Source organism: Fringilla coelebs, assembly GCF_963513975.1.
Source record: "Fringilla coelebs genome assembly, chromosome: 16".
Taxonomy (NCBI): Eukaryota; Metazoa; Chordata; class Aves; order Passeriformes; family Fringillidae; genus Fringilla; species Fringilla coelebs.
The window spans coordinates 12,070,822-12,095,864 of record NC_140042.1 but is presented as its reverse complement, the minus strand read 5'-3'; the positions used below and the strand labels follow the sequence as shown (position 1 = coordinate 12,095,864).

At 37.9% G+C, this 25,043-nt stretch overlaps 1 protein-coding gene across 10 annotated transcripts in view; it reads left to right on the top strand.

Annotated features, from left to right (window-relative positions):
- Positions 1 to 25,043, top strand: part of RBFOX1 (RNA binding fox-1 homolog 1) — a gene marked incomplete at both ends in the record, with an annotated part of 1,149,754 nt that overhangs the window by 1,113,337 nt on the left and 11,374 nt on the right. For 6 of the 10 annotated variants that reach the window (XM_084216434.1, XM_084216442.1, XM_084216440.1 and 3 more), the window contains 2 exons: positions 60 to 99; positions 8,375 to 8,439. In XM_084216434.1, the coding sequence (XP_084072560.1) occupies positions 60 to 99; positions 8,375 to 8,439 (105 nt within the window). Of the gene's footprint in view, positions 1 to 59; positions 100 to 4,920; positions 4,964 to 8,374; positions 8,440 to 23,357; positions 23,411 to 25,043 lie in introns of all 10 variants that reach the window. The other 4 variants (XM_084216443.1, XM_084216435.1, XM_084216439.1 and 1 more) reach the window with 2 other exon arrangements.

Genomic DNA, 25,043 nt, shown 5'->3' with positions numbered 1-25,043 from the left:
CATTTGCATGTGGAAATGCACTAATATGGATGTTTTTCTTTGTGTGTGCATCCTTGCAGTGTTGTATACCAGGATGGATTTTATGGTGCAGACATTTATGTAAGTATTCATTGATGTGCATGCTGTCCTTGTACATTACCAGAGTCATTCTTTTTACAAGTTTGCTGCCTAGCTTGACTCTGTTTTGTCTATTTACCATCCCTTGCCTGTCAGAAAGAATTGAGAAGAATATCTCTCACATTGGAAGACCTTTCTGTTCATTACATCTATCATTGTTCAGTGGAGCTGAATTAACTCTTCAATCAAATGCTGAATGAATGCAAAAAGATGTGAAAAATGTGTGTGTGTGTGTGTGGAGGGGCGTCTCCCTTCGTAATTGAAGTTCAAAGAAAAAATAAAGCACAAACATTCTTTTGCAAATCCCCAAAAGCTCTTAAAAAAAAAGAATAAAAATCAAGGCAAGCTGATTATTATTAATACTTGAAGTATGAAAGTACTTCCTGGAGAGATACAGGTTTCCCAAATGCAGCCAACACTGGGGATGTGCAGGTGCCATGGTGATAGTGGAGCTTAATGGCATCTAAGTTGAAGATATGGCAATATATTGTCTGTAATCTGAATGCACTGCCAAAAATTGCACTTCTAGAATCCACTAAATTCAGTTTAAAGGAAATGGGTAGAGACTGCTCACAATACTAGTGGATAATTTGTTAGGAAAGATTCATAGTCCTGGATCCATCATTATCTACGGACCTAATTGTTCACTAATTTCATCTTAAACATTATTTTAACCTTTTTTTTTTTCCCTATTTTGTTTAAGTTTTCATACATCGTGTTTTCTTGCCAACTCTTTTTATCTTGAATGTGTGCGAAGAGTCTCCATATGTCTGAGTATGCAAGAGGTTTCAGGGGGTTGAGGCCAAATTTCACTCTTCTAAAATTCTTATACCTGATGTGCAGATGTAAAATATTTCACTGATAGTAAGCAATATTTACTTTTGTTCTTTTAATGAGGCAGTCTGGCTCAAAGTTACAGGTATTATCTTTGTTTCACCAGACAACTTTCTGTAACCCACTTGTACTTTTTCAGTTGAGATAAAATGAGACGGATGAGTTGCAATTTGTATCAATATTAAAAATTAAACAGCCAATGCTAGGATACATCCCTTGAGTTCATTATCAGCAATCTTCCAGAACTATTCCCAAGGGAACAGATTTTTGTCAGTAAGTTTTATATAAAGAAGGAAAACAATTTGAATTTATGGATGAAGCAGGTTTTGTTTTTCTGACGGAGGTGGAAAGGCTGATCTTTATCTGAAAATTCATTTGTGCAGCTTAAAAACATATTTAAAATAAATCAGAGAGATTTAAAGTCCTCTCCGGATGTACTTATGTAGTCAGTGATGTTATCAGTAGGATGTTGTTTACAACACAAGAATCACCCTTGGCTGAGGGTTTGCTCCAGCCAAGGAAGGGGCTCTGGTCTCACCCAACATGCTGCTGCCCGAATTTGAGCCCTCTAGGACACAGGCTGCAGTGTGGAATTTCTTCAAGCGTGGTTTCCAATCTTCACATTCCTTCAAACCATCAAGAGTTTGACATCCCTTTGGCTCAGCTTACCAGCCCAGAAATCTGCAGGGCTACAAGACATTCTTCTCAGGAGGGCTGGGGGTGAGAGAATAGGGGGGAACTAAATGTTTCCTGGAGCAGTTTGTGGGTTTGGAACCCAGTGCTGCTGAAAGCCAGGAACACCTCATTGGTGACTGACAATATTATTTTGAAGTGGCCTCGCACCCTCTCACAGACCTTAATGTTTTGTTCCCAAATGGAGGGGGGTTTCAGGGAGAAAGATTCTGAATAAATTCCTAATTTCTAGTGTAGCCATGGTTTTGTTGCCTGCAGTATTTGTGTGCGTTAGGAAATGGAATAACTACGCTGGTTTTCACTCAGCTGCAGCCTTGCATTTCTGATTGCATATCTTGGTTCTGTTAATGCAGCAGAGAGTTTGTCTTTATAGCAGATGACAGAATTAAAACACTCTTCTGGAAATTTAGTTTCTTTTTAATATACAATTCTTTTTTATTTTATAAACGATTTTTCTTCACATTTGTGCCTTCTTGCATAAAAAGCATTTGCAGGGGAGGGAGAGAGAGAAAGAAATGGCATAAATCAAATAAAACCTTAAAATTCACAGTGTATTAGTTCTTAGATGCAGCAGTTTGCAGCAGACCAAGTTATTTATTAAATCCCAATTGTTTATGACATAGTTCCACTCAGCTTTTCATTTTAAGTGCAAAGCTGAAGCTTTGTGAAATGACAAATGCTCTGTGAAAGAAAGAGAAAAAAAAAACATTTAAACAATGTAAGGTTTAATGGTAGATTGGAGGGAAAGGAGCCTTAGAAATACCCCAGAAAGCAAAACAAGAGGCACATAATAGTGAAAAGCCAGATCAAAAATATGCATTAATGGGTACATCAGAGTGGGTTTCATCCTGCTCTGATCACACTGAGAAGCAATTGATGGACTCTGCTATTCTGTGCATAACTTGGGATCAGCAGAGCCTCTGGTGAGAGGAAGCACAGATTTAGGGGAAGGGAAGGAGGGGAGACACAAAAAGATACTGGTTGGGTAAAAGCTGCAGGGTGAACCAAGAACAGCAAATATGCAGAGCTGTTCAATACTAACCAGTGGAATAGAAGAGATCAGGAATATAAAAATAGGTGGGAAGTACAGTCTAAAGTGAAAAATCAACAGCTATGATTCTAGATGTAATATAATATATTCTATATTTAATATAATTCTATATGGAATGTAATAATCCTTCTGAAATAGCTGAGCTATTGAATTCCCTTTTAAATGTGCCTTTGAGTAGGAAAAATAAAGGAGATTATTAGGAAGTAAGGAAGACCTTTTAAAATTAAGTATTGATTCACTAAGAGAAAAAGTCATTAAAAGAGAATTAAAGTTGCCTGCCAGCAAATATAGAAGTTCTTAGATGAAGATTGACACCTGTGAAAATAAGAAAATACATTCCACAAAATGAAGGAAAAAATAGTAACAGTCTCAGAAATAGGCAGTCAGAATAATAGCTCTGCTTTATCTAAAATCTGTTCCTTTATTTTTTTTTATTACCATTGTCATAAAGAATGTTTTCAGAATATGTCAGTCATCAATCCACACCTGAGATGTGGGAAGGCTCAGAAAAGGAGAACCTTCCACACCCTGTCACCACCAGCTCCAGGAGCCCCCTGGTTGTGGTTTAACCATGGCCATGAGTCAGTCTCACTGCTCCCAGCAAGGTTCTCTAAACTTCCCAGGATTCTGTGATACTGCAGCTGGAGAGAATCCATGGTAAAATAGACATAGATAGGTTTTCTTTTTTTTTTTTTTTTTTTTTTTGAGCTGCTGGGTAAGAATAAGGCAGATTTTTTCTGGTCAGGGATGTGGAATGAGACTATTCCCTGATAGCTGTTGCCATCACCTTTAGCTCAAAGCCAGGATGCAGTTGGGGATGGAGGATTTATTTTTCTCCCAAGGGAAAAGCAGAGGTAATTATCTAGCCAGCACTCCCCTGATCCCAGGTGGAAGTCCCTGGAAGCCATCTGGTCCCCTGAAGGGCACAGGTCTGAGGTGAAAAACAAGGATTTGCAGATAGCACTGAAGGTTTGCTTTTGAGAACCAAGGATTCTTTGTGTTTGCCAGTGCAAGGGCGTGCCTTTCCATTCCCTGTGACTCACAGAAACAGAGCAAGGAGAGGAGAAATTGCTTTGCCAAGGGCAAAAGGGTCCCCAGGGAGCAGTGGGTTGTTCTTTCCACTGCTCTGTCTGCTGGAACACTCCATGATGCCTTTTTAAAAGTTTGGCTAGGTAGGGATGAAATGTCTTTTGATCCCTTCTTTATTTGTGATGTTAAAAGTGCATTCACAAAGGTCCCAGAGTAATGCTGGTGATTGTGTTTGGCTGGGATTAGTGCAGGTGGTGCCTGGATATTTTACCAAGAGTTTTTTCTGAGGCAGCAGCTACCTCTGGGAACAAAAATATATAGAAATAAATACCCCAAACCTTGCACACAGGTCAGGTCCACAATTTGAGCCAGCACAAATTGGAGGTGGATTGTTTGTTTATTTTTAATTCTCCCAGTCAAAGTTGTACTCAGTGGGCAGAACAAACACTGTTTAAATCTCAATAGCATGTGAGTGGAGGAAAATGAACTGACACTTTCTATATTCTGCAGATCTGAGTTTAATTCATGCAATTTTTAATACCATTCTTCTATTTGCAGTTAATAAGGCAGGTCTAATTCTCAACGCTGGAGAAGTTTGGAACCTTGATTAATTTATGTTCACAAAATACTCTGGGAGATCCATGAGTGAAAGGAAGTATAGGGAGTATAAATTGAGGAAAATTAACTCTCAAAATTCATATGAAATATTAAATATGTAGATAATAGGAAAAAATACTCATCATTTAGAGTCACTTTGTGGTTCATTATATCTGAGATCATGAGAAAAAAGTGATTTGGCTATTTTTTGAGGAGGCACACACATGTATACGTGGTTTTGTAATCTCTAGATTTTAGGTGGGTAAGTTTTTGTGGAAATTAGCCTTACTGCAGATACACACACTTTATTTCAAAATTCCATTGTATTCAGTTTTCTGTTCATTTCCATTTTATCATATCTTATTCAAAATGTGTTTGATTTCTTTCTAAAATTGCTTAAGATTTCCCTTTAAAAATCACCAACTGATCTCTGACAGATCCCACTGCTCTTTTTCTGTTTGCCTGAGCCAGAGATGTATAAAACACTGAAAGGGAAATCCTAATGAATTGCTCTGGGGAATTTGCCTAAATTCCTTCCTTACATCCTTCTTTCCATCCTTCCTTCCTCACGCAATCATTCCATTTCTGTTTCTTTATAGAGCAGTGTTGCAGGAACTTGTGTGTGGCAATAAGTTACCACAGGTATGGGGTAACTTCCCACTGGTGGCAACATCTCACCAGGCTGGATGTAGGCTCATGTCAAATCATACTCAAATAAATATGTGAGAGAATGGATTCTGTGTGAGCAAATGGCAAAATTAGTCCACCAGCTGCATTTTATTTTCCAGATTCAGTCACCAAGTCACCGGTAGTGATGCAATTGTTAATTTTTAAAACCACTTAAGCTGCTGTAACACTGTTTTATCATTGTTCTGCAAGTAACAAACATGGGAGCACAGATAAGGCAGGAAACATTTTTTCATTATGGTATCTGAATTTATTATTTTCAAAATAACAATCCAAAGTCAGGTACTTTGTGCCTGAATATAAATATAAAAGGAAAAATGAATTCCTAAAACATTTTTAATACTTAGGAACTGGAAATTTTTAATTTAAAAAATGTAATTGTTGCATCATTTTGTTCTGAGTATTTTATTTTGCAATACAGTCTAGGGCATGAGGATAATTATATAATGTTACTCAAGAGATGTAGTGAAGATTGCTGGTGTATTCTCCCCATAAAGTATCAGCCAAGTGCAAAATTAGAGAAAAATTGTGAAGTAGATCTTGTTACAGAAGTTGAGTTCAGGGGTTTGAACAGGAATCCCACCCCAATTTCCAGTGTAAAGTGTGCCTCCAAGTATTTTCTTCCTGCAGTAATCAAAAGTCACCTGAAGCAATTGAGTAAAACAATGAGAACACTTGGTGCAACACCAAAACTGCAGAACACAAGCCCCGTAAAAATAATTTGCTTAAGTATATTTTAATGTGTAATTTATGATAGTTTATTTTAAAATTATGAATTGATGACATGGGATGGTAGGGACCCTGACACCCAAATACATCCTGCTTTTTTAGTTGTCCAGAGAATGCAGGCAAATTCAATGCCTTCAATCTCTTTTTATTTGCATTGCTTTATACTCATTCTTGCCAGGGCTCTGATAAATGTCAGACTGATTGCTGACTCCAAAACATCTCAATATAAGTTCAGAGTCGTGCTTCATTGTTCAGCAGAAATTCTCTGAAAGCAAACCAAAATGTAAGCATGACAGGAACGTAGCTCTTGTGTTTAGGGAGCAAGAAAAGGTCTCTGATCACACAGTGACCAATTTCTGGTGGTAGTTAAATGCAGAGCCCACCAGATTTCAGAGCAGCTGCTGTAGGAACAGCCTGTGTCATTTTTCTCCCATTCAGAGCTGCCCATGGTGGCCTAGTCTCAGTTCCATGCTGTGGTAGGAGCTGGATTCACCTGGAGTGGCTCTCACTTTTGAATCAGGGCTTTTAGGAGTGGACAGGAGGACAAATGAAGGAGTTGGACACCCTGGGGAACAGAACCAGACCTCAGATCTGCCCCTCACTGCCAGGACTGGATCATGAAAACAAGTTCAGTATCTTCCTCATATCAGCACTCAGGAAAAAAAAGAGAGGGGAAAAGGAAAATAAAAAAAAGGGGGAAAGGTGTCATGTTTCACAGAATCACCAGGTTGGAAGAGACCTTCAAGATCGAGTCCAGCCTTAACACCCCAACTAAACCCTGTCACCCAGTGCCACCTCCAGGCTTTCTTTAAACACATCCAGAGACAGTGACCCCACCACCTCCCCAGGCAGACAATTCCAAATATTTAGCCCTCAAAAACCAGGAGGGGAGAACAGATAAATTTGTACCATTTCTCAGTTCTCTCACTTTGACAGAGGCCAGGCCAGGTGGGCAGTTGGAATTTCTCCCCTCTCAGCCTTGGCTCAGTTTGTACATATTATTTGATATCCAAAGGCCTGTGAGTACAGATCTGCAGCAGCGTGTGCCTGTTGTACATTTTTGACAGTGATAGCCTTCTGCTGGGTTCTAAAAATGAAATGATCTGAAATGAGAAGGTGTTTTGTCTCACTGCCTCTCTGTGTGTGCCCAGAGGAGCCAGGAGAGCACGTGGGGTTTAGGAGATGCTCATTCCTGCCTGATCCCAGGGCTTGTGTGACACAATTGCTGCTGGCAGGGAGCTGGCCAGGAGCAGGGAGGGACACGTCCTCTTGTCTGTGTAAGCACTTGGGGAAAAAAAAAAAAAATCAGAAAGAATAATCTTCAAATAAGCTGGCAATTCAAAGCCTGGAGTTTCTAACGAGCTGTCAGTGTATGTAAAACTTGTGTTTATTCTTAGGGTGATGTGGCATTGTCAGCTCAACAATTGATTTCCAAACCCAACCTGCTTCAAATCTTCAAACCCACAAAGGTTTACATGTGTTAGGGATGAAAGGCATTCTGCCAAGCCAAGTGGCAGAAGGGGAAATAGCTTGTAAAAGTAGTTCAGATTGCTTTTCTGAAAAGAGCAGATTTTTATTTGCAAATTCAAACTAGAAAACCCACAAAAGTTACTGCAGTAAAAATGTTCTACTGTTACAGTAAAGGCTGGCACATCGTGGCCTCTTCTTCCTGCTTCAGCACAATATCTGGGGTGAATGCAGCCTTCCAAAAAAACCAAAAAACAAAAAAAATAGAAGAGAACCAATCCATTAAAGCAAACACTTCAGCAGAGGAGTGGATTTTATTCAAAGCTGAGTGAGCTGATACTGTCTTAGTCAGCTCTTTGTTAGGGAGGGCTTGGGTGGGGAAGGCACCACAGCAGCCTCTGTCCCAGTGGGTGCTGGGGGGAGAATTCTAATTGGGATGTAAATCGTGTTTGTGTTATCAGCAGGGCTGGGCTGGGGCTGTTAATTGGCATGCTGAGATCATTTGGAAATGGTTGATATAACACCGTGGTCCATTGAACAGGAAGCTCTGCTGTTTTCACAGTTTGATAATCAATGCATCACTGCACTCAATTCCTTTCCAATGTGTGTTTGTTTGTCCTGTTTGCTTAATTGAACAGCTGGAATTACTGTTACATACAACTGAATGTTAATTCATGGAAGAGAATTTCGCTTCTTCATTATAATTTTATGTATAAATTGGAAACCTATGTAACATTAAGTGTTAATTGAGTGCACAAATTCATAGGTTTAATCAACCAGGCATGATAAATCATATTTTATGCAAAAAAAGAATTGGTTATTAGCTGAGTTTGTCTTTAAAGTTTAGCACTGCTTTGTGAATATACGTACACTTTGTTCATATGAACAATTGCCGCTTGGAGAAGAATCCACCAATGTCTTGTAAAATGGTTACAAGTTCATTGCTTTCTCCTGATCTCTGGGACAAATCTTAAAAAAAAAAATTCTGGTGCTCCATTTTGCTTCACGACCCACCAAAATTCCAAATTTCCTTTCCATTCCACGGCAGCGTTTCCTACGCGTTTAACCGAACCGCGGCATGACTGTGCTCTTTCGATCGTGTTCGAATGTTGCAAAAATGTGATGGGAGGTGCCATGGCAATGCAGTTAGAGCGTGAGTTTGTGTTTCAGGGTGGTTATGCTGCCTACCGGTACGCCCAGCCTGCCACTGCCACTGCAGCTGCCTACAGTGACAGGTAAGAGCTCCTCTCCTGCTCACTAATATTTGACCGGTGGAAGTCGAAGTTGATTCTATAAATTTGCCTTGTTGAAGTCTCATAACTGTCTTGTTGCTCTGCAGATAATTGTGATCTCTAAAGCAGGCTGTTTGATTATAATCCATGAATAGCCATAAATTGAGAGGCTTTAGGCCTTAATTGAGAACCAGGCGTGAGATGTGCACATTCCCCAGCCGTAGATCATCCAGTTAACGTCCGTGACCCTTGTACAATGCAGATAAATAAATGTACAGATTCCTGATGGTCTGCTACTAAGGATCATTATTTGTCTTAGGAGTATTATTTCAGTTGATTTAGAACCTTGAACCCATTGAGTGCCCTCAATTCTCATTGACATTGTTTTCGTCAGTGGAAATTGAGAATGAACTGTGTCTAAGCTTGAACTATCCAATGCAAAATAGCATTTTTTTTCCATTTCCTTTCTTCCCAGGCATTTGATTTTTTTCAATACTTGGGGGGAAAGGAAAAAGAGAAAAAGAAAAATATTTTTCTTTTGCTCTGTATTTTTATCCTCAAAATGTAAACCCACATTCAGTGGAAACGATATCAGGAATGGAAGATCATTAAAATCTGCACGTTCAAAGACTTAATTTTTATCAACTAAGAATGATGTCACATATATTAGTGTGTCTTCTTGGAAGATGGATGTTGGAATCCCTTAGAAGTCAACGTCCAAATTGCTGTTGACTTCAGTAGGAACAGGGTTTTATCAAATTGCATAGAATTAAGTCTTTGGAGTGTGTAAATGATTTGGTAATGACAAGGAGGATTATCCTACATTTTCCTCATAAACTGCACCCTTAAAATCTATTCTGTCTTTACTATTTTCCAAGTCCTTGAGGAGTGTTCCCTTGCAAAGGGAGGGTGTATTTGGTGGCAGAGACGCACAAATAATTTGCTTCATGATGGCAGTGAGAAGTAAGGTCATGCTTCTCAGTACCTGATACAAGAAAATTTTCCCTTGGAATCATGGAAATAATTTCTTAAGCCTTTAATACATATTGAAAAATTTCTTTAAATGCTAAATTAGACAGTGTTACAAATGCTTCTGTTTCTTAAAGAAATCAAGAGATTAAGAAATTCTAGTGCACAATTTCTTAGATTGAAGTGCTGTTCATGGATTCTGTATTTTTAGAACCAAGTCCCATGGTATGAATGTTACAATGCTATGCATGCATATTTGCCTTTCAAGTGCTTATTCTGGGTAATGAAGATATATTTTTTTAAAGTTATGTGACTAAAGTAATTTGCATGTATGGCTGAGGCATGCTGTGTCAGACAGGTAAGCAAGCTACTTTTTATTGATTTTGGGTCAGTGATATCAACTAGATCTGTGCTGTGTGCACTTTGTTGGCAATGTTCTATTTCTACTTAGGGGAACCTGCTCAGGTGAAGTGCTCCTCAGTAGTTTCATTTCATTTCCACAAAGGTTTGTTAGCATGTCGCAGCTCTAGGGTTTTTATGTGAGCTTTTCTGTAGTGCAAAACAACTCCTGCTTCTAAAAGCCTACTAAACCAAAAGGACAAAATTCTAAATAACCTCCTGTGGTGAGCCAGGTTTTGCCAGCTATCTCTCAGGTGTCCCTGGATCATTTTATAGGCTGTTTATTTCTATTAATTAAACCTATGCATCACACAGAGAAACTGAACAATATCAAGCTGAATTTTAAATGCTTTAATTATGAATCGATGTTACCTTCTCATAAAGCAGATCAAAGGCTGTAAGATAAAACATCAGTTAGTCACATGTTCTGCTATGGGCAGGGAGTCAACATCCCAAAGAATTATGTTCCCAAAAAGGTAAAGGATCTGTTTAGGAAGATAGTGCTCTTAAATGCTGTAAAGAAAGCTGGAGATGGCTTCAGTAGTAATGCAGTTGTTACAATCCTTAGTTATTTTTTTGAAAAAATTGTCTAATTTTTAGATACACTTTGTGTATAATTAGAATTGCAATAACCTGTCTTTGCTTGCATAATTTTAGATATCTTAAATGAGTTTTACATCTTTTGGATTTTTTTTTTTTAGTTTATTTTTCTTTTTAAATGCAGTTAACCCTCATCTTCTATCTGCTTGCCCCAAATGAATATGGTTTCTTGTCTTAATTACAAATCTCATAACTGAGTTTCTTTACCAGAGAATCCCAAAACTAGCATTGAGAACAAAACAAATAATAATCTGCTCAAACATTTCTTTGCATGTGGGAAACTATGTGCAAACATGGATACCTCTGATTATTCACTACTGCAGTTTGTTTAATTTGATTAACTTTTTGTTCATTTTAAAATTAATTTAATTTAGCTACTTTTGCGAAATTATTAATGTTGAAGGTGCTGAAGTATACTTCAGTACCACTGCTTGTGTCTGCTCTTCTCAATCTAATTATCATCTGCTCTCCTCTCACAACACTGAAGATTCCACATCTCCTTATACACTTATCTAGTGTTCATATGAGCCCCCATTTAATTTAATTACACATGAGCTGCACTTACTGTTTGTATAAAAAATGATGCCCAAAGAAATGAAGTGAGTACCACTGAAGCAGTGACATATCATGGAAATACTACTTCATACTAATTTTCAAAATAAGGAAAGCTTTCTTTTTTTTGGTCACCACTCATATCCATTATAAATTGCAATGTTCTATATTTGAAAGGCTTCTTAATTCAGGACATGGAAAGAGGAAATCTTTAGATTGGAGACATGTTTTGGTAAAATTAAAAATAAAGGTTAACAGAAAGATTTGGGACTGCAGAATCAATAGACCAAGTCGATTGATAATGATCAGTGTGAGAGGACTCTATTTGAAGAAATGCAACGGTATCCTTGTTTGTCACAGTTGGAAATGTTGCTGGAAATAGGCGAGGAAATAGGTGAGATATACAGGGGAGAATCAGGTGGGAAGGAAATACCATTAAACCAATCCATGCAAACCCCAAAGTATTTATTAAGATAGATCATGTACTCTTAAACCCAATTTCACAACAGAGGTAGGCCTGGCAGATCTCTCCAGTCATTTTTTAGGATCAAAAAACAAAAACAACAAAGAAACAGGTACATTTGTTTTATTTAGGAAGCGATAGAATCACTGGATACAAATTCTGATTTCAATTTTATATTGTGTGATCTATCATATATTAAATTGCACGTACAGATTTGAAGGTCTTTGCAGAAGTGGATCCAAAAAAATTATGTTTAACTTCCAAGATTTAAAATATTTCTGATAAGTTTTCCAATTAGTGTAAGTCCTAAAAGGGGACCTATTGGTCTAAATATATTCTTCATCAGTCTGGAACTTGCCTGGCAAACTCTCTAAACTGAGCATATTTGGAAAAAAAATAATTGTAAGAATGTGCAAAAGACACTAAATCAGATGTCAATAAAATGTTTGTACAGCTCTTATTAATCTTTCATGGAATATTAAAAGAAAATAAAAATACTAAAAAATAGTTGTTAGATTTCTGTCCTAGTCTGAAGTAAGAGAAACTTGCAAGGTGATCCAGTTTTGTATTCCTGAGGTAGAAGGAGTCGGAGCATGGCAGTGGGGCGTATTGTCATTTTGTCATTGCATGTTCACTTGGTGTTGCTGGTATGTCTGTAATGCTGTACTGGATTTGACAGATCCATCACATAGCTCAGTGAATGGCTTGCTTGAATTAAGCCTATGGGCAGACTGATTCACATGGACTGGCTGTTGGTTTTGTGTTCTATGATTTGATTCTTGCATCTTCGGCGGGAGCGAGAGCGATGCTCCTCCGGCGCGTACGGACGTTGGCAGCGGCGTTCCTGTCCGGGAGTGCAGGGAGCAGGGCCCTGGCAGGAGGGAGGCAGCCCTGGCTGGCAGGCAGAGCCCCAGCCTGTGCTGCTTGCTGTCCCCGTGCAGGGCCCAGGTGTGTTTATACATGGGCTGTATCCATGCATACGCACACGTTCCCATCCATCGCGCACACACACTCACACGGACAGAGGTGCTGCTCCGAGCGCCATCCCCTTCCATGACACCCAGGTTAAACCTCCCTCCAGACTGTGGGGACATTGCCACTGACCCTCTTTGCTGTCTGGATTAATTCCCTCATCACTGGAAGCTGACTTGTTTTTATTTTCTTTCTTTTTTTTTTTTTTTTTAAACAAAATAAGGCATATTCCAAAATATTTTGCACGTAACACTTTCCAGTAAAAAATATGGTTTTCTTGTTGTTTTATTTTTTCCTCCCACTATCAATTTGTGTCACGTGTTCTGTGGTTATACCTAGGGTTTTGTGAAATTTGAGAGAAGGTTTTGTCATATGGAAGCTATGTATTTTCCAGATCTTAAATCTTACTCCTGATAAAATCCTGATACTCTAATTGTTTACATTTTTAACATGTCTCTGTGAAGCATTCAGCATTTTTTAAAGCAGTCGTGTTTACAGAAATACTTTAATATATTTTCCAGTTCTCTTTGGGCAAGTAGCTGAGAGTAATACTTGATATTTGTGCTCAGGTTATCCTAAAATAGAATAGGTACAGATTTGATTGAATAGTAAACATGCTCATTAAAGAATGAAAATTTAGAATGAAGAGTAAAAAAACACAAAATATAAATTGTGAGCTTCTATAGCTGAGGGGAGTTTTTATTTTGTGTGGACTGTTTAATCTTTTTTATGATTAAAAAGGGAAAACCACTATATTTTTATTCAAACTATTTTCTCTTGCTGAAGATTACTAGAGATATATACTAAAAATTAACGTTTTGATTGCATATAAAATATAATAGCATTTTGAGCTAGAATTTAATTTTCCATTAAATAATTTTACAGAAGCATAAATGTTTTAAAATCTAGTACCTCATTCATTTCATGATTGTGCCTACTTAGATTAAGGAGAAAGAGCTTCTCTACACAGTTTCAGTTTCTAAAGGAATCAGATTGAAGGATGAAAAAAAATTAGAATATAATGGTAACTTTTCAACTTCCAGCTGGGACCTTCCAACATTTGTGTGTTTTGCTATCCCAGTGGAATCTTAAATGGAAAGGTTTGGGGGATGATCCATGAGGAGGGATTGTACAGCCCATATTGTAGGCTACTCCAATTCTGACAATGAAAAGGTTCAGTTAGCACCTTGACTGGCTACAGAGGTTGTGCTTAGCTTTTCTAACAGCAACAGAGAATATATTTAGCACTTCTGCAAATGCTTAGGCTTGATGTGGTAATGCTTTAGTGGTTGAGATTTTTTGGGGTTTTTTACCTGGTCAATCCTGTATGGTAACTAAAGCTTCTTTATTCCCTATTATTACAAATAAAAATCAAATTATTGGCTTGGCTGTTACAGAGAGGTAGTGGGTTTGGCCATCTTCCTGTTAGAACTTTATGCCTGTGTGATCTCTGGCAAACTAGAGGATCACGGAAGTCATGTCAGTATTTCATAATCCATTTTCATCCCAGTTCATTCAGAGTTTTGGGGATGACTGGAGTATATGACTCATATGACTGGAGTATATAACTCTACCTTTTAGTGAAGAGTTAGAAAGTAAAAGTGGGTGAATATGAATAAAGAAAACGTTATAGGGGAAAAAAACTCATCAAAGCGTTTGAAATTCCATGAGCAGGGACTTTCATGTAGTACATTATGACAGAATTTCCTGAAATGAAAATATGTTGCACAGAGTACTTTTCAATAATTGAAGCATGGCTCGCTCTAAAATATTGCAGATATGACATTTTTGGGGGAGACTCAGTGAGTCACATTTAGGCAAACATTTTAAACAAGTACATTTCCTAAAAACATAATCTTTTACCAGTTCTAGGAAGCTGTTTTGATGTTGGAATACATTCCTCTTCTGGGTAGAATTAACCTGTTTACTGGTACTCTGTAGGCTTGATTCACCTGTGCGTAGTCTGACTATTCATGTAATATCCAGGGAACTGCTAAAACTCCTTCCCCAGTTCAAAACTGAGGGGATACAGTAGTGAAAAAGCTTAGTGCTCCTGCCCAGAATACTACCATTTAACCTTTTGTTGTGTCAGAGCTGGTTTTATTCTACCCTGCTTCTACTTCTCTTACTTTTACTCCATTCTCACTCAGCGCAGTACCAAGGGATATTTTAGGAATCCCCATAGACAAGGAAAGGCTTGGCTATTCCTGTGAAATCTGCTGTGACATCCATGCTGGAAATCATGAAGAAAAAACTTCTTCAGAGAAGGTAGAGGTAGATTAAAGCCCAGATTTCCATACCTGGCTTCCTGATGTGCTCAAAACTTAAGGTGCTCAGTACTTTTGCTGCCAGGTTCTTCTTGAATGTAGGGACAGCTGTTAAATGTTCATCATGTTCCCCAAAAAAAAAAAAAATTAAAAAATCAGTGCACCTATTCTAACATTTACATCTTTAGTTTCAGTATCCTCTCTTGGTTTATCTCTCCAGCCTATGTCTGGTTATGTAGCCTGACTTTTAACTTGGGAGTTCCTTATTCTAATGTAAAAGCTCATAGTAAATAAGTGTCATTATGAACAGATTAATTTGATGGATTTTTATACCTTTTCTCTAAAAGGAGGGAGGGGAAAGGACTGGTTAACATTTTTAAAGTAGGAATTATCTCATTACTAGCTCATAAAAACTTCTTTGCTCTTAGAGGATATTGGAAGAAATTGCAACTAGAAAATCTTTCAGTGTTGTACTCAGCAGACTGGATAAATACGGAGTTGGGGAGTTCATAAAACATTGATTCCTGCTCCAGCAGACCAAAACTGTTCCAGTCCATTGGGTCACTGCCTGTGACATGATAGACCATAACAGCTCCTTTGGACGTGTCAGTGGCTAATTATACACTCCTCAGTTCTCACATCATTGCCTTGATAGACCACAAAGAGGCAGATTAGAACGTGCTCCAAGTGTTGTCAACTTGAGTGCTTTAAAACCAAGGAGGAATTAGGAGCACTGTGCAAGAGGAAGACAGAAGACAAAGGAATGAAATGTTCTAATCAGACTGGGATGCCACGGGTATAGTCTGTATGGGTTAGTGTCATCTGCAGTGTGCTCTGGCAAGGTGATGAAGTATTAGAAGAACAAACTTTAAATAACTACGTCGGTGAAATTAATCAAGAAAGAGGCAATTTACACTATTGCATGGTTTTATTGTAGGGTTTCACACCCCTGAGGAGCCTAAAACATTTGATTAGGTATTTAAATAGAATTTTTTTTCATATTCCTTTGGGTTTATTAAGCTGCTGATACTGTAGGAACCCACCTGAGGCAAACATCAGATTGTAAGAATACTGCAGGAGTGGGAATAGAATGTTTATCCTTGTATCCTAAAGAAATTTTTTTGTGAAAATTGCTGTAGGGTGTTTAATATCCATGCATTTAAAAAAAAAAAAAAAAAGTAAACTAAGGTCTTTGTGTAAACCAAACATGTATCAGCTCCTAAAGTTCGTTTTGTTTTTCTTGAATGAATTCTTAAATAATCCTGGCAAAGTTTTATAGTATATGGTATTTTAGTTAAAATAGGAAAAAAAAATTATCCTGTCAACTAATCTGTAAAGTCATTCCAAACTTTATATAATGTAAAGAGAAAGAATTTTTATTCATAATTGCTGAAGTTTATAATTATACCTCTGTGTGTTAGGAAAGTTATAGTGGATAAAATGGTAGTTACTAGCAAACTGTAATAATTGCTATGAAATCAGAAACAAATATAAAGTAAGCTTTTGAGGCATTATTTTAAGAATGCCATGATATACAAAAAGAACAAATCCCCCAATTAAATAAATGGATATTTTAATGTATTTTAGTGAATAAAATACTGATTCTTTACGCAAGGCTGACTTAAAAATCCTCTTTGCCCTAAAGAGAATAAACAATATGTCCAAAATACAGTAATAAACAAATTTCTCAAATATAAATATTAAGACTTTAAATATAGCCTTAATTTAGCAGTCCTGGATCATAATGACATCGATTTTTGTTGCTGACATGGAGCACTTCTGAAATAGAATTACTGCACTACGTCCTCAAGTATTTAATTTAAGTGCCTAGACTGTGTTAATCACACTAAAAGGCCAATAATTTTAGAGCAGTTCTGCCACTGAGATCAGCGTGAATTCTGCTACAGAATGCTGTATGGTATTCAGAATTTCACCTCTTAGGTTTTACTTTAAAATGTCCAGATTTATTTAAAAATCACATGCTCCTTTTGCAGATGTATATTCATCTTTAGACACTGTATGTTGCATTATTAATAACAAATCATTGCATGCTAGGTATAATATGTTGAATGATCATACATAAAAAAATTCCACCGATGCAGCAGGTGGTATGAGTTAGACCCAAGTCTATTTGTATAGCTCTGATTAAAAAAAAATTTAAAAAAATAAGGAAATAAAATTTGTTGATCTAAAATATGAAAGGTGAGAGACCTACAGATTTTCCCACTGGTTGTGATGCAAGATATTGTCCACGTTGTGACAATATATTAAAAATGAGCTTTTTTTTTTTTTCTACAACTAATTTGGAAAGTTGCTAGTTTCCAGTACTAATTTGGAAAGTTTCATCTATTTGCTAGAAATCTTCTTTACATGGACATTGAGGGCTGATGGAAGGACAGAGGAGGGGGTGTTTGTATCCAAGACACTGCCATGGCAGAATTAGTGTATCCACCCTGAGTGCAGAGTGCTCCAATCTGCTTTGCAGCAGCACTATTGGACTGAGCTAAAAGGAGTCTCTCTGCTCCAGAATTTGAGTGGGTTGTTTAGCTAGTTCAGCATCGGGGCTAAAATAAAAATGCCTGCCCATCTGCTGGGGAAAGCCTGAGATAATAATACAAATTATAAGAAAGCACCTTCTGTTGACCATTTTTCCCTTTAGGTTTTTTTAATCCCTTTAGGTTTTTGGGTTGGTCAGTTGGTTGTTTTATTTCTCTCTGAGTAAATGAAATATTGCAGGCATATCACTGGGGTTGGGGATGCACATTCACATTGGTTTCTAAAACAGCTGGGGGTTGATTTTTTTTTTTTTTTTGCAATTGCAAAAGTACTTTTTGGTATCAAAAGAAATTACTTCTGGTCAGGAAGTTGTGTGATTGGTAGCAGGGCAAAACTTAATGAGAGATTTAGTTTCTTTTCTCTCTCCTGCTGCCTTTGGCACTCTGAATTTTGGTAGAGACATCCTGTCCTTGGCTCAAGCACACAGAAATGTCCTGTACTGAGCACAAAGAGGACACAGCTGAGAGCGATGCACAGGTGATGAATGTGGCAGGGCCATGCAGGGCTGGGCTGAGCTGCCTGGATCAGGGCTGTAGTGCCATTTCAGACACCCTGGGACACAGGAGGGACCTGAGGAGGTGAGGGGGACACAGCACCTTCTGCAGTGGCAGCTGAGCCCTGGGCAGATGGACGAGCTGATGAGCTTTAGTGTTTTCTGTGCAGCAGTAGTTATAGAAATAGCTGCATTTGTTTCTTTTGAGTCAGGGTTTTCCTCTATCTGCTTTCCAAGGCCTGCCTCAGAATTCCAGGAAAGAAATGGTCAGGAATGATGGATGTAGGGGAGCATTATCTTGTGATGAGGAAAGCATCACTCAAGGAAAAAGCAGAGGACCTCAGAGAAAGCCAAATACCCACATCTTCTTCTCTGTCTTGGCATCATCTCTGGTTAGGCTGAACAAGAAATTCTGCAGAGAAAAAGAACCTGACACTGAAGAAATTAGTCTAATAACCTTCCTAATGCACATCAGGTCAAACAAGTTACTGTTAGTGTTGTTGAAGCTTGATACTGCATGAATTATTTATAGTTTTATTCTTATTTCATTCAATATATCATATAGGTACGGCTGTGAAGTTGTTTAGTTGTCTTTGTGTTGTGATTCAAATGCTATGGGTACAGTAATGTACTTTGATCTTACAGTAATGGGAATATAAAGCATGATAATAGCAAAATCAACCTTCTAATTATAGTTATTATGCTAATATTAAGAAGTTTAAATTCTTTGATAGCCTTGATATTTAAATTTAGGACACCAGCAGGAGAGAGCTGGGAAGGACTTCATAAAATGATTATAAAGGGGAGCTTTGTCCATCCTTGAATATTGCAGGAACCATTCAAGGAGTCAGCAGTAGGCTATTTTGAAATTCAGAGTGAAAAAGCCCTCAACATCAGGGTCCTCACAAAAGCAGCAAAGTCTTAACATTTAGAGCATGAAGGAAATCTATAATAGCTTTAATAATATCATGGAGAAATATACAGATGTACCACATGTAACTGCTGGGAAAAACCCCTGCTGCATGGGGTCCTTGGGGAATATGGTCTGGAGCAGCTCCAGGGAGGGAAGTCAGTGCTTTTGGTTAAGCTGCAGAAATTTTACCAGCTGAGATTCTGATCCCCGAGTTCTAAATACTGGCTTTGTTTGTCAGTCCCACGGCGGTCCTACCAGGAAAAGTCAACTGATTGAATCCAGTTTAAATCTTCCCACTGTAACTTCTGTCCAATATTGTGTTTGCCTTCATCCTAAATTTTGATGTTCTGAGGCTCTGCACTGTTTTCAGCAGTTGCTGTATTTTTGGGTGTGGCTCTGAACTTCTGTGTCAGGCAAAATTATTTCTGTCCAGTTTTGTTAAGTTTGTCAGCAAAGCCCAGGAATTCAGGTCTACAAGGCATAATCACTGTATGTTAGGGGGTTATAATTTCTTTTACATTTCAAATTTCCTAGCGTCAGTGTGATTAATTTCTTAAAACCCCCTTTGACCTCTAGTATTCCATTTTAAGGAAGCTCTGTGCTGCTGAGGCGGAGGGATTGGAAACTTCTGGGAGTCATGGCTGAAATTAGGTGTGTGCCAAAATTTTGCTCTCAATCATGTGCTGTGTGAAACAGTGGTGAGAAGTCCAAGTGCCAGCCAGCATTTTAGGGAGATGAGAGGGCACACAGAGCACTCCCTGGCCCTGTGTCCTGCACAGGTTTTTGACCCCTAATTCCCAGACACAGAGGAGCTTGTCCTTTCCCAGGATGGGATGACTCCATAGAAACTTTTAGAGGAAGCACTCAGGGCAGCAGTTTATTCTGAATTTAGGTTGGAGTTGTGTTTCATGAGTTACCTCCCCCAGGTCATAAAACAAAGTGTCTGAGACCCATTCTCTGAGTCTCTTCCTATCTTCCACTTCCAAGTTCTGAATTTTCCAATAGTAAAGTGGCCACTTATGGGTCAGGTATTTCTTCACAAAAGTTTATATTAGACAGCCATAGAAAGGACAAGGCTCAGGCTCCAGTGATTAAAGAAATTAAACCCCTCAATATGTATAAAATCTCTATTCTATAGTATGGCATGTTTTCACCAGACAGTTTCAAGAAGAGAGAAAGAAAGCATGCAGTGTATTGGGAATGGAAAAGGTCTGCTGGATAGAAAGAGCAGGTGCCAAAAGAGAGGTTTCTGTCAGATGTGGGGCCCTGGAGGCACACATTTGTTACTGCCAAAGGGACCACAGGGAATGGAGCAGAGGAAATTACAACATATTCAAACCTTTGAAGATGGTATGATGCAGGTTCAATAACTACCCCAAAGGAAGAAAGCACATCTAAATCACTGAATAGTACTTCTGTTGTCTTCCCCTTCTGTTCTTGTTTGAATTCAGGATATATATCAAATGTTTAAACATTTTTTTTCCCCAAAATTTAAAACCATCTTTATTACCATACTGGTAAAAAATGAGTTAGTTTTCAATTTGCTAGAAGAGATAAAAATTGATATATGGGCTTGAGAGAAGCAGTAGTATGCAGAGTGTTTGCCCTTGGGAAGGAGCTGCTGGGATGGAACCCAGCCATTTGGAGTGCCAGCAGCACAGATTCCTGACCCACACTGCCTGGGAGACATCAGAGAGCTCAGACTGCCAAGAGGTGCCACTCCTGCACTTAAAAGCATTGCACTTAGCCCAGGGTGTGAGGATCTGGCAGGTTGGGTATATCCAACATTCAGGTCAATGTATTTATCATGTTATCCTTTCAGGTTTGCTTTTTTTTTTTTTTTTTTTTTTTTTTAATTCTTTCTATCTCACAGCCAGTAGCAACTTTTAAAATTTTATTTAAAAAAAAAAAAAGACTTTATTTTATTTAAATCTATGCTCTTTTACATCTGAAGCATAAACCAGTGAACAGTAAAAATTTGGTCCTATACTTCCACTGTTAATACACAAATTAAATTATGGAAGTGATTCTGTATCTTAATTGAGCAGGGCTTATTGTATAATAAAGTTGGGTCCGCTTACAATTCCTGCACCTTTTTGAATCATTTAAAATGTAGCAGTGATGAGGAACACTAAACCAGCCTAAAATGCATCATGAATTTTCATCATATCTTCCTTGTGAGATTCTCAAGCCTTGCATGCTCGACAGAGTCAGTGCAGAGAATTGCTCTTTAAAGGGAACATTCCACATTTGCAGAGGACTGGGCAAGGTGAGCTGTCCTTTGCCCCCTCTGCTCCCCACCTGCTTCAGGACAGAAGGGATCTGTGCCCCACAGAGCCAGCTTCACTCCCAAGGATTCCTCCTGCAGGCTCTGGGGGTGCCCACACAGAGGATTAACCCTTGCTGTAGCCATCAGCTGTGATAGCTGTGATGCCTCTGATGAGCATCTGGGTCTGTGGAAACAACAGTTGGGAATTCAGCTAAATAAATCCTGCCACTGTAAGGACATAAAAGCCATCAAAGTGCTTAAGAATTTCTAGGAATTGCTACAAATAACAGCTAATTAGTTGTAAAATATTGAACTGGCTTATTGGACTCCAGCCTCTAGTCTTTTCATTCTCACAGTTGCTATGCTGACCAATATGTAACTTCATACTTTTAAAAGTTATGTTTGGAGTTGTGAAATGCATTTTACAGAAGTGAAACATTTTCTACCTGTGAAGCAATAGAACAAGAGATATTTATAGTAGTTGTTTGTTTAAATAGGTATCACTTTGGGTTTATTTAATTTTTTTAAAATTAGTTTTCCCCAGCAATTAGTAAAGACTTGGTTTAGAAAAGAGTAAGATTTCAGAACAGTTCGAATAATATTTTTCATTCCAAAGGACAAATTGCATTAGTGTTCTCGGGTCTTCCTGGAGGTCCTAGCATATTATCCTTGCACGTAATTCTGTGTTTTAACATCTGAAAATAGAGAATCTGTAGCTAAATGTTCCAGTGTTCTGAACAAAAGGAGCTTCTCAGTAACCACTTTATAGAGGCAGTTTTTAAGGAAAAGTGATCTTTTCATTTAGATGAGAAGGCAGTTTAACAACTTCACAGAAATGAGTCAGAAGGATTTTCTGTAAAACAGTAGCTGGTAAATCTGCATTGCTACTGGCTCCTTTAGGCAAGCATCTAACTTTTTCCTGTCTATAATTATCACAGAGGTGGTGGCAGTAAATGCAGGGACAAATTATGCTACCTATGAAATACAGAGTAGCTCTGTATTTATAATGTCAAGTTTATCCCCCTTTTGTTTTTTTAAATTCATGTCTTTAGCGTTACTTGTTAGGTAAATCTCATTAGCACCTGGAACTGTTGCAGATGGCAAAATAAAGAGCAAAGCTGTTAATTGAACTTAATGAACAGTAGAAAATGCAGGAATGTGCAGTTTGATCACTGAGTTCACCAGTGTCAGTATTTCTGCTAGGGCAGAGGCAATGATCTGCTTTTGGACCCGTGCAAACCCGTCCCTGCAGCACAGATTGCACATTCCTTGTTTCATTTTGGATTTATTTTTTTTTCCCTCCCCTTTAGAACGTGAACCTCTAAGTAACAAGGTTCACAGATTTCTAAATGAGAATTTCAAATCTCTTGATACACTGGAGGTGAAGTAATGGGAATAGATTTTGTTCCCTTAGGGCTGAACTCCTCCAGGTTTTGTTGCTCCTGCGTGGTTCTCAGCAGGATCCTCAGCTGGCAGAGCTGTTTTCCCAGGCAGTCCTTAGCCTGCATCCTTTGGCTCCTGGCTGTTAGGCTGGCATTGAGGCTGAGCAAAGCTCAGGGTCAGGCTTTGGCTGTGCCTGGCTGTGCAGGGGCCGGGAGGAAAGCACACCCCAGTGTTAACTCTGCACCCGGGTGCATTTAACCCTGAAAGCCAGCACAGAAATCCCCCGAGGCAGCTGTGTGTGTGCTCAAGGAATCATTTGATGTTAACCCTTCAACACGGTTTCCACTAACACAAATCCTGGTTGCCTAGATTTCAGAAAGGACAAATCAGGATTTGTGCCATAATGAAGTTTTCTGCATTTTGAAATACTAGTGCATTTAGCATTTCTTTTTTTTTTTTTTTTATGTTACCTGGTTTAAAAAAGAATTTTGCAAGAGAAGGTTTATATTAAATTACTCATATCTCTAGCTTATTCTCCTAAGATTCTGCAAAAGACTTTTCTATGTATTTGGATGACAGTATATGAGAATATACTATGTCATTTTTTTTAAATAAATAGCAGAAAAAATAATTTTCTGATTGCAGTCATAGTAGACATAGAAAAAGCAAAATATTTTAATTTCAATATCCTCCTGTCAGATGCACACAGTAAATTGCAGTTTAATTTTTTTTTTCAAAAGCGCTTTTTACATATTTTGCAGTAGTGCCCTTTAATATCAATATATTGTTTTCTTTTTATTAGACTTCATAAATATATTGACATATCTGTAACACTAAACATGAAGCTTCCAATGCAAGAGTTTGTACATAGTCCATATCCAAATGTCACCATTATTTCATTTAAAAGATCCCAGCATGTCTACCTCATGATCCTTATAAACTCTATAGTACTCAACACTTTTTCTTGCTACATTCATTAAAATTAAGCACCCTTCCCCTACCCCATCTGTAAACATCAAGTCAATTGGCAGCTAGCACATTTCCCAGTCAGCAAGCAGTATTGTGAATTTTATCTTCTCTTGCAGAAATCAATTCGTCTTCGTTGCAGCAGATGAAATTTCTTGTAACACCTCTGCAGGTAACAATCATTGATACTTCTTGATGCATCCATCCAGGTCTCAATATCCTTTTTCACATGCTGCATTTAATCGTAAGACAAAGCCTAGGAGAGTCCATAGTGTATGAATCTTGGGGACAGTTTAATGAATTTATAGCTTCAGCCTATAGGTTCTGCCATAGAAAAGCCATTAGGTTATTTTGCTGACTTTGGTGTTTTGTTTCCAGTTTCAGCATGGTATGGCCTAGTGTGTAAGGATTTGTTAAGCCTTCTGAGAAAAGCCTCAGGAGGGTGACTTTCAAAAGTCAAACCAAACAGAAGTGGTGAGAAGAGCCGAGGCTTAGATGTGTGCAGGACATTGTAAGTGCTATAGATGTAACGATTTTCTTTTCAACTCATTGGGGGCAAATGATGCCCACAAGGGTGCTGCAGACCCTAAAGCACTCACAAAGTCTATCCTATGGATGAGATAGTGGGAGAGAGGGTCTGTGCCTTCAGAGGATCGCTCTCTAGTAAGTAAAAAGTCTCCATGTACTATCATGTTGTAAGCCATGAGTACAGAACAATGTTTTTAAAAGGTTTATTTCTATTATTTAAAGATATTGAATATGTCAAGAGGTTTTCTCTCTTTTAAGCAATAGAGTTTGAACAAGTTTAGTCTTAATTCAGGTAAGGATGGTGTTATGTTGGTACATAAGAAATCCAAAGGCTAAAATAAATAGTAATGGTGCTGGGACTTATTCTGCCAATAATGTTGTGCACAAAATCGAGTTCATAGAACTTCTATTGAAGGATGAAAGGGTATATAGTGTGAAATCAAATGTTGGTATTAAGAAGTGTTTGCTGATAGAGTTTTATATTAGCAGAAATAAATGAAAGGTGACAAGATTTCTGTTTGTGCCATGATGATCTACATAGAAACAAATAGAGAACATTTATTTATGGAGAAGGTGATCGTAGGTAAACCCAAAACATGCTAAAATTGTCTTAATCTCTATGCTAGCTCTAGCACTTTTGGTGGTAATCTGAAAAGTTCTTCTGTAGTAAAACTTGATTTAACATAGATTTTTCCAAGTCCTATAAATTATGAAGTAAATACATTTTGAAAAGCCAACATTTTTCACATTGTTCATATCGCTCAACTTGGATTTTGGCTCTGGTTAATTCACTTGAGCTTCCTCCTCAGCTCTTCATTGAAGTGAGCTGTGGTAGGGAGGCTGCTAATTTGTAAATCTAAGCTTTGCTAAGAAAGAATAAAATATTATATTTTAGCAATTTTTAAACTTGTAATTCTTGAGTTAGATATGGGGTCTGTGGGTCCAGTTTTGCAAAGTGAACCCTTCTGAGCAATATTTCTTGTTCTAGTAGAGCAATTTTTCTCTCTCAATTCAGGCACATTTTAAGTGCCCAAGACTTTATTACAGATATTCCATCTATTACTTTTTTAGCATTCCAATCAAAAATATTTATATAAAATATAAATTTCATTTATCAGTGCCTTCAGTGAACAAAAGGAATGGATCTCTGTGTGTATTTATTGAAACTTTTCAGTTTACCAGTTGATTACCTGTGTTGAATTGATTCAACAATAAGGTATTTTTGCTAGGCATGGTTTTGAGCATTTGCTAAACAGATCCATCACAGGTGACTATAG